The sequence below is a fragment of the Poecilia latipinna genome, unplaced genomic scaffold, assembly GCF_001443285.1.
Source record: "Poecilia latipinna isolate Pla-1442-1.1 unplaced genomic scaffold, P_latipinna-1.0 Scaffold1243, whole genome shotgun sequence".
In the NCBI taxonomy this organism is placed as follows: Eukaryota; Metazoa; Chordata; class Actinopteri; order Cyprinodontiformes; family Poeciliidae; genus Poecilia; species Poecilia latipinna.
This window is the reverse complement of record NW_015113859.1, coordinates 107,527-117,804: the sequence shown is the minus strand read 5'-3', so window position 1 is coordinate 117,804 and position 10,278 is coordinate 107,527. Positions and strand designations below refer to the sequence as shown.

At 35.5% G+C, this 10,278-nt stretch overlaps 1 protein-coding gene across 4 annotated transcripts in view; it reads left to right on the top strand.

Moving 5' to 3' along the window:
- Window positions 1-10,278, top strand: part of LOC106960921 (CUB and sushi domain-containing protein 3-like) — a 220,871-nt gene that overhangs the window by 104,857 nt on the left and 105,736 nt on the right. For all 4 annotated transcript variants that reach the window (XM_015054319.1, XM_015054321.1, XM_015054318.1 and 1 more), the window contains 5 exons: window positions 443-631; window positions 2,979-3,095; window positions 6,403-6,618; window positions 7,958-8,146; window positions 9,375-9,544. In XM_015054319.1, coding sequence (XP_014909805.1) covers window positions 443-631; window positions 2,979-3,095; window positions 6,403-6,618; window positions 7,958-8,146; window positions 9,375-9,544 — 881 coding nt within the window. The remainder of the gene's footprint in view (window positions 1-442; window positions 632-2,978; window positions 3,096-6,402; window positions 6,619-7,957; window positions 8,147-9,374; window positions 9,545-10,278) is intronic.

The following is a 10,278-nucleotide window of genomic DNA, read 5'->3' as shown; positions in this document are numbered from 1 at the left end:
GGGGGGGGGACTATGAAAAATACGTTTTTGTTTTTTTTTTTTTTTTTTTTTTCTTTGTCAGCAGTGGTTTACCTTTGGAAAATCTTCCATACATGCATTTTTTGTTACAATCTCTATAATTTCACAAGGGACCATATTGGTAGTTAATAGCATTAATAGATTAAATCATATTTTCAAACTCATTTTATCTATTTAAACAGGACTATTTTTAAGAAGGTCAAATACTTTTCACATCACTGCCAGAATGAAAAATAGCCTTTTCACAGAGTCATTCTTACTTGAGCACTTGCACACAGAAATGGCTCATAGTAACGGGGAGCTCTTTCACAGAGAACCACAAAAAAATTCAGGAAATGACTTTTTTTGCACTTTCTGAAACTAACCTCATAAAAAAATAATAAAAACATTAAACCGTGACATACTTGTGTTTATGTTCTACTAGTGGTCACATTGGACACTTACTCCTGCATGGATCCTGGCATCCCAGTGAACGGTTTGCGGTTAAGCCATGACCTGTCGATTGGCTCAACCGTGACCTTCCAGTGTGACCCTGGATACAGACTGAGCCATGAAGAACCTCTTGTTTGTGAGAAGAATCACTTCTGGAGCCACCCACTGCCTACTTGCGATGGTATGTTGAGACGAACGGTTCATATGCATTTCAGCACATGGATCAGTCTCATTACTGAAATACAAAAAGTGCAGCTTTAATTTATCCTTTTGCAACATATCTACTAAATAGGCTAACAACATAATTAAAAAATTATTTGTGAAAAGAAAAATCAATAACATTAAAATTCAAATACTAATTTCTGCATGCATTATTAACCTTTTAGTTGCGAGCCCTTGTGTGAAGCATTATGAGTTGCCTAGAGCAACATTGACTATGCAAAAGGGTTCTTGTCAGTGCTTTATAACATGTTGTTTTAATCAGAAAAGACCCAGTTTTGAAAACACTGTTTTCTGTAAGGAATCGTGGAATGGATTGGGCATGTAGTGCACCGTAAGGTATTTGCCACACGTTTACCTCCTATACAAATTCAATACAGGCCAATTGTTTGATTTTAAAATCCACAGCTAGTAATGACTTGGAAACTAAAGGACTGGTTCCATCACTCTTAATAAGATTATTTTATTTTGAAAATTGAAAATACATTTGATAAGCGATAAGCATCCAGTTGGTTGAGAAGCTGACGTCATTCTGGCTTCCTAAGCAGACAACCAGACTAATAAAGCAGCTAATATCTGCACAACTACGAGGTTTACTTGAACACTATTACTGAATTTAGCAGATGTAATTTCAGTAGTTTTGCTCAACAATGTATGAAAAATCAAACTTGAAGTAAATAAACACTATGTAACATTTATAACTGTAATAATGTTATTTTTGCAACAGTAGTAGTAATCATTTTTCTTATTTTAAATACAGGAAATTAAATCATGTTATGCGTTGTTTCTTTTTTTATATAGTTATTGCAAAACACAATATCTGTAGCATATTATCTGTAGTGTATTAACTCAAGATTATCTTGCCAAGATGATAGAGATAAATAATGCCAGTCTGTCAAAGTGAAATTTCCCTTATAAATACTTTGGGGTATATTCTAGGTATGTCTGTGTGGTGCCAACTGGCTTGGCATGCTGCATGTGGAGTAATAATTTGCCTCGCATGCCTGTCAACCTTTAATGACTTCATGTAATGTTGGCTCATTAATAAATTAGCAGTTTTTTTGTTTGTGAGTAATGGTGCAAGTCTGGATGTGTTGTGGTCTCTTAAAAACCTGGAGGGTGGAAGGAAGGACCGGGAGGGGGTGGGTACATGCAGCTGTGGAGCCCAAGGCTTTTTACTTCTCTCCCCCAAACATCAGCTGATGCATATTACTCTGATACTTTTATGCATGCATGTTGTTTGGAAGGCATCTGTGAATTTGCCTTTGTTTTCACTCTTAAAGTAGGAAAATACCATAGTCCCAAACACAACATGACTAGATGGATAAATAAAAAATACAAATCTCAACAAATTCCAGAAATGCTTGATTTGACAAGCATTGTCTTTGAGCTCAAATGACTTTCTTGTTAAATCTCAGTGACGGCATGAACAAACATTTACGAGTTCAAGCCATACCCAATTACTCCACTTAACCTTCAGCCACATCTGACATTCACCTCCCAGTGTCCATCAGCCACCAATGAGGAAAGAAATATCTCATTAACTTCCTTTGAGAGGATAAAATGCATTCTGGAAGTAAATTGAGCCAGTCACATCACTGTAGTGGTAGCGACATTAGTTTTGACAGCATTCCTTGTCGTCACATTTTTACTGGCTCAGTCTTAGAGTTACAGCTGGATTATAGAACCTAACCATAGTAAAAAAGCTGTTAAACAGTATTTACGTCTGCTTAAGAGACACTGAAAATCCCTGTAAAGAAGTGATTGCGACTGAGGTTTGTTAATTATATGGACAAAGTCAATGACTTGTGCTAGATGGAAAACTTGTCAATAATTGTTATGGTCAGATGAATTTAGCTGTACTGTATTATATACATTAAATGAATTGCATTGCAATTGTATATGAACCCGACCATAACACTGAGTTGCATAAGAGGAAAATGGATTCCCTTGAATTGAATTCAGACACAACATGACTCAAGTTGTCTAGGCTTTTTAATGATGTTTTCTGATAATGTTTTTGTCAAGCTTAAGATTCCACAACAGTAGAAAACCTGGATGGATAGCTGACCTAATAAATGATTTAGTGTCCTGTGAAAAGGTAGAGCTGGTTTGCCAAGACGAAGAAAGAAAAACATTGCGTTGGCAGCTGCAGAGTAGGTGCTCATAAAAATATTAGGAGATTATATGACTCGAATACATTATTCATGCAAAATTGCTCCTTTGTCTTTAGGTGAAGGATTTATTGGTTCAATTGAACTTTCTTTTTCGGTAACACTGACTATCCATTATCTTCCTTTTTTATTCAGCATCATGTGGCGGGGATATCAGAGGGCCTGCTGGGATCATCCTGTCACCAGGCTTCCCAGAGCTCTATCCTAACTCTCTCAATTGCACATGGACTGTTGAAGTCAGTCATGGGAAAGGTAGGCAATTGCAGTTTATTAATAAAATGTGGTGTTATTTAAACATAGTTGGTTTGAATTTTACACCATTTAGAGTAGAACATTTTGTACAATTAAAATCCATCGATCTAACTATAAAGTTTATATTCAGAGGTCAGTCTGTCAAGATGTCTTTTGTTTCTCATTTTTCATTACAAATTAAGAGTTAATTTATTGGTTTGGCACTTGCAAGAAGGCAGTGACCGTGGATTACAAGACCATAACCTTTTGTCTGAGGCCTTGTTCATAATTACTCAAAAAGCCAACTCAGCTTATTTTACAGTGCATGTGTTCTTTGTCATCCTTAACATTTTACACTTTCCCAAATACACATTTATATCTCTTTCTTCTTTCATGAGTCAAGCTGTATTATTTAACAATAAATTTTAAAAAGTTAAAACTACATCAGTTTCTATTTGTTTTTGCTGTTACAGTGACACAACAAAATTAACAATAGACATAGACTTATTGACATTTCAATCCACAAAACTGTTTAAAATCAGATTAAGTTGACAAAAGTGTATATGAAGTTCAATCAAAACAAGTACAGCAAAAAATAAGATAACTAATTTGAAAGCACTTTGATTATATCTCCGTTGGTGTTGTGTCTGCGTCGAGTTTAAAGTTTATGTGCTTTTTGTAGCATAAAAATGACTGAACTACATTTTCCCCAGTTTAAGAAAATGGACATAAAAAAACAAAGATTGAATAAAAAAACACATTATATAATAGAATACAGTAAAACAACCGAATAAATAGATAAATCCAAAGGGTTTGCTTAAGGAATTATTTCAAAATCAATAAGGCTGATTTCCTTTGCTTGTAAATACCTCTGACTTCTCAGCAAGAAACAAAATTAGCCTTATATTCTTCATCTAGTCCATTCTGTATTTTAATCATCATAATATCCAACATAGAGGTGACTCCTGATTAATTGATCTTTTGCCTTTATGCACTGTAATGAAATGATCAATCACTTCATTTAGTTATTATTCTAAGGGTCATCTGAAACTTCTTTTATCAAGTGAGCTAAATATTGGGAAGGACATTACATAGTCACACTGGAACAGACACAACAGATGGCATGGACATGGCAGCACTGATTGTGCTGAAAAGCAGCCAGTTGGCCATCATAGAGAGAATCAGGATGTTATTGCATCTGAACAACATTGTGTTCAGATGCAATAAATAAGAAGAATACATTTTGTCGGGTTTACATACCAACTTTCAACTAGGTTACATGAATCAAAACATTTATTCATAATTTGTTTTCTGTTCATGCTGTATTTGGAAATTTTTCATTGCCATCAGTTTCTTTTATTAATTATAATGTTATGCAACAACCTTGATGATACTATAATAGGTCTGATTTTGTTCCCCTACCATGCAGAATTATACTGTTTCACAACATCTACCCAGTAACAACATTTGCCATATTTATTTACCAGATGAGAGTCAGATTACCTTCCTATGTAATGATGTTGTTGATGGTTCTGTCATGGTAGACATTAAGCATATTTAATCTAGCTGTAAATGATGAGGAGTAAAAGGGAGGTGGAAGAAAATGCTTCTCCAGGAAATCACTGTTCTGATGATCACAGACTTGCAATGAATTCCATAAATACATTTTAAATTGTATTATAACTAGAATACAATATTGTTAGTTTTTAACCCTGAACCAAGCCAGCCATTTTGAGTCATTGAATATGCATGATTCTCTTCTCCAGAGCATGCATGTGGTGACAGTGGAATGCAACAACTCCTTTGTAACAGGAAGAAGCCTATTGAAGCACCTGGCCCAGTGTTGGTGGCTGCAAGCTGCGCATCCAAAGAATTGCCATAAGAACGATTTGTGCCAGTTTAAGAATAGTTCAAATTTGGTTCTCCACCATAGACATGTGAAGGAAATGGAGACTTCCTCATAAATTTTATATTTTCTTAAAATAGAAACAGTTTAGTACAGCACAATATATTTGACTTGTATGAAGCAGGTTTCTTTTTTTCAATGTGATGTCATGGAAAGTCAAACAACAAATGTCCAGTGACTCTGACTAAATGCACATTTATTTATTATGCTTTAGAAAATACATCAAGCTTCTTCAAAGAAAATGTGACTTATTTTCCATCCTTGATCATGGAATAGACTGAAAACCTTTTTTTAGACTAACAAAATAGAAATTGTTTTACCATAAAAAATAAAAATGTTTGGTGCATGTTTGACCCCCTTTTTATGTTTCAGATCCACAAAAAATACATTTGGCATTTGTTTCATTAAAATATTGCAGTTAATTTATTGCTGAGGAGGTAAAAAAAATTGTGTATTTAAGTGGGAGGAAAAAGTGGGATGTGCAAGGAATTGAACATGGACAAATTTGGCCCTTTTGAAAAAAGTTTAAATATCACTGGACTAGATAGGTTTGAGAAAACAGAGCAGGGCATTATACCTCACATGTCATCTCACAACATTAAGCATTAATTTTTACAATTCACTGTTAAAATTTAAAAAGGCAAATGCAAATATATTTGTTATGACTGTCCATTAATTAATTTTTTATAGTCTTTTGATCTTGATAAATATCTTAAGATCTTTTACTTTCGTAAATTAAGAGAAGACCACTAATAAAAAAACTGAGAACCCTGCTTGTTTCGGAGCAAATCCCATCCAGACTTCAAAGGCAAACTGATGATAAAAATTAATTATCTGGAAAAAACTAGAGCACTGATAAAACATGGGGGGTCAATTAAGCATATCTCAAGGCTGACATAGCAAGGACATAATGCTCATTTGGCAAGATGACATAACCCAGACAAGAATCCCTCAAAGATTAATTTACATAAACTTAAATATACAAAAAACAACAGTAATAAGACAATTATTGAATATATTTCTATATTGTAACATAATTGCTATCAAAATCAACCAAGATATGCATACTCACCTAGAAATTTATGTACTTCATTATTTTGAAATATGTCCACAAAGTCCTGAAATCATCAATTGCATTTGATGATTTTGGCAGAATTCATTTTACAAAACTGTGGTCATGAGGGCTGGTAAACACATTTTGTAGATTATATACAGACTAAATTAAAATATCTAATCAAGATACATTTTTAAATTACATGTCTATATATATTTATGTCACCATACTCACATAGAGATATTATATTTATGACATCCAAATGGGAAGAATGTCTCTAGCTCTGATGGTGATTTTTTTTTTATTTTCTTTTTTTGTGTGTATATTCTTGCAACCCTCAAACTCTGGACTTGATTCTCTCCTCCAAGGTGTCCAGTTCACTTTTCACTCCTTCCACCTGGAGGATCACCATGACTACCTTCTGATAACAGAAAATGGCAGCTTCGCTCAGCCTCTCGCTCGACTCACTGGCTCAGAAAGACCTGCACCGGTTAATGCTGGCCTGTATGGGAACTTCAAGGCCCAGCTACGCTTCATTTCTGACTTCTCCATATCTCTGCAGGGGTTCAACATCTCTTTCTCGGGTAAGAAGGCATATGTTCTCTCTGTTTGTTGGAGAAATGCAAGCGAGGAGTATTTCTAGCTGTATTGAAGTGAATTTATTAAATAAGGATAGAGAATGAATCGTAGCGAGAGGGATACAAGAAAGAATGAAAAACATGAGGGGTTAGTCTTGTGAGACAGGATGCCAAACTGAAGAGCAGTGACAGGCAGACCAAAAAAGAGGGAGACATGCTAACTACTTTTTCAAAGAAGAGATGAAAAGCACCAAGCCTCTCTGAAGCCTGCATAAAGTAACATTTAATGGGTGTTTTGTTGGTCATTGGGCTGAAGGTAAACTCTGCCTCGGGGCTTGCTGGTAAGAAGAGGATAATTACCACACAGAGAGGTCATGCAGGCAGTAGGCATCCGACTATGATAATAATACTCATCAAAGCACGTGGGCCAGTGACCTGAGGACTGAGGAGACTGCAGTGCAAAGAAAAATGGGCCCCATGCCGAGACCAAGGAATGGATAATTACAGAGAAGTGGAAATAGAACTTGAACAGATAGAGAGGGGAGGTGAGACAGATGGCAGTACTGAATGAGTAAAGTAGATAGCGAGGGCGGAGAAAGACAGAGGTAGGGTGGCAGAAGGAAATGCATAGTAAAGAAGAAAAAAGGAGACAGGGGCTGTTTCATGAGCGTTCTTGCCAAATATTTGCCTGCTGTTTGCTGAAGTGAAGCATAACTTATGTATTCATGAATATTCATAAAGCAGTTGCTCATTGTGTGTGTGTGTGTGTGTGTGTTTTTTTGTCCTTGCATGCTCTACGATTAGCATCTATAGATTTTCTAATTAGAATTCAATTTTTGACCTTTTAAAACCTTTGATCAAAGGCTGTGTATTCTCTCAGGCCACATCCTACAGCAGACTCCCAGATTGCTTTGCTGGGCTCAAATCAATAGGCCTATGTGGTTATCCATACAGCCTGTTACACTCTGTGTGAAGGAAATGTGGATGGCATTAAGCTGTTGCATCTTTTCAAATTTTAAGGCCACTAACAACAATACTGTTAAAGGGTTTGCACCCCGGGTAGCCTAGTTTTTAGAGCCCATCCTTCATGTTGAGGTCTTAAGCTTTGGGCACGTATCCCAACTCGATGAAATGTCCTTGAGCAAGACATTTAATCCCTGCTTGCTGCAATATTTCTTTTTGTCGCTGAATGTACAAGAAGAGGAAAAAAAAACGGTAGCAGGGTACATTTTAGGAGCAAGTTTAACTAAAAAATAGCTGATCTGTATTAACATTTCTTAGATGGTGTTTGTATTTTCCTGAACAGATTTATGCATGCAATTATTTCTTTGTATCCTGTTTGCAGAATATAATCTTGAGCCTTGTCAGGATCCTGGAACGCCTCAGTTTGGCTGGCACACAGGCTCCAGATTTGGCATCGGCGACTCGCTGTTGTTCTACTGCAACACAGGCTATCGTCTTCAGGGGGCAAAGGAGATCGTGTGCTTGGGGGGTGGCCGCCACATGTGGAGTGCCCCTCTGCCAAGGTGTGTGGGTACGTGCTCAGCTACTTTTTCTTTCTTGTTTCTGAATGTACATTTTATAGTTTGAGTATCAGCCAGGGTAAGATAATAAACGTATCTACAGCTCCATCATAAATGTTTGTACTCATCAATACTGTATTAACTTTGGGCTTTAAGCAGTACATTTGAAGGGTGAAATAACGCAACAAACATCTTCAATTAATCTTAACTTGAACTAGCTGCATATGTTTAAAATTTGTGCACATTTTTGCTAATGAATAGAAGTTAAAAATTATGCAAACATACTTAAACTTTTAGCTGACGATGCACATTTCTTTACTATGCAAGAAACGTGTTATAGTCAGACGACACAAAGATGGAGCTCCGTGGCTCCTATGCAAAAAAAGATGCTTAAAAGTGTTGATGTGTAACCTTCAAAACTTAAAACAGTTCACTAACTACCAAGTAGTGTTGGGGTAGCATCATGGTGTGGGGCTGTTTCTTTGCCAGTGGACCCTGGTGCAAAATTGTCGAAAATCCTCCCTAAGTCATCAGCTACATGGTAGAAATTTGGGCACAGTTGGGTTTTCCATCGCCAATAAAAACTTATTTGGGATTGGCTAAAGCAAGGCAATAGTAAGCTTCTAGATTGACTGTGATTGTGTAATGGACTGTGTTTATAGGGTTAGTACCAAAAAAACAACAAATCATTCAGCACAGCAGCGATCTACCCCACCTCTTCCAAACGCTCTTTACCAAATATTTTGCTGATAGGAGAAAATCCACATTGTAAGTTAAATTCAGTGAGTTGTTAAGAATATATCCTGTGTTGCGTTCTCTTTTTTTTATGGCTCCAGGAATCTAGCGATTTCATATTCAGATATCTTTCAAATAAATCATAAACCTAAAGTTTATGGTGAATATAAGCAGTGCAGATAAAATTTAAACAGTTCTTTGCTTAGTGTCACTTCAGCTCTGACACTTCTGCCAACTAATCCTCTACTGTTCAACGTTGCAAAGGAATCACTCAATGTTTTTGCAACAATCATTTAATGCTCTTCTCATTGTCTTCGAATGTGTCAGTGCCAGTCGATAATGATTTTTATGACTGTAGAATAATAATTGTTCATCCAAGAAACACAGTTAACTTGCAACTTTATCTCTTTAGGTAATGATGCAGCTAGGCAGTGTCTACTTCATCTCATTTGTTGTGTATATTGTTATATAATGGATGGTGTCTGTGTGTTTGTTTTCTCACAGCGGAGTGTGGATCCACAGTCTCCAACAATGAGGGAGTTCTTTTGTCACCAAACTATCCAATGAACTATGACAACGGCCATGAATGCGTGTATAGCATTCAGGTCCAAACAGGAAAAGGCATCAACATCACTGCCAGCGCCTTTCAGCTCGCACAAGGTGACATTCTTAAGGTAAACAATGCCTTTGTTTCTCTTTCTTCCTTAAACTTGGATAACCCACAAAGCAACAGGGGGCCGGCTGTAGTTAAATTATGTCATTTGTGTAGTTAAATGCAAAATCTACACCACTATTGTGGAGCTATTCTGTTAACAAAGAATAACTAGTTTTATCAAATGCATTTTAACATTTTTGGTCTGCACCACAGATGTGAAGCAAAACTGCCTTTCATCCTTATATTAACATCAGAAATGTAAAAAGACTGGTGAAGCTAAGCAGTTTTCTTTTGTATGTTAGAGAAATTTCCAAGAGTTTGGTTCTCCCTCATGTTAATCAGAGGAGATCAGAAATGGATCAGGGTGTACATAGTATTTATACCTTCTGAACCTTTTTACATTTTCACACATAACAGCCAACATTTTCACTTAATTTTACTGGCATTAGTGAAATGTAATGAAAAGAGTTTTATATATATGTATATATAATTTTTTTTTTATGTATCACATTCATGCAATATATTTGAAATAACTGGTTGTGTTTAAATTGAAAGGGGCTCCAAAATCTGCCAAAAAAAATAAATAAAAATAATATATATATATATATATATATATATATATATATATATATATATATTCATTTCAAGGAGATTTTGAAAAAAAAAAAAAATATATATATATATATATATATATATATATATATATATATATTTTTTTTTTTTTTTTTTTTTTTTTTTTTAAATTTTTTTTTA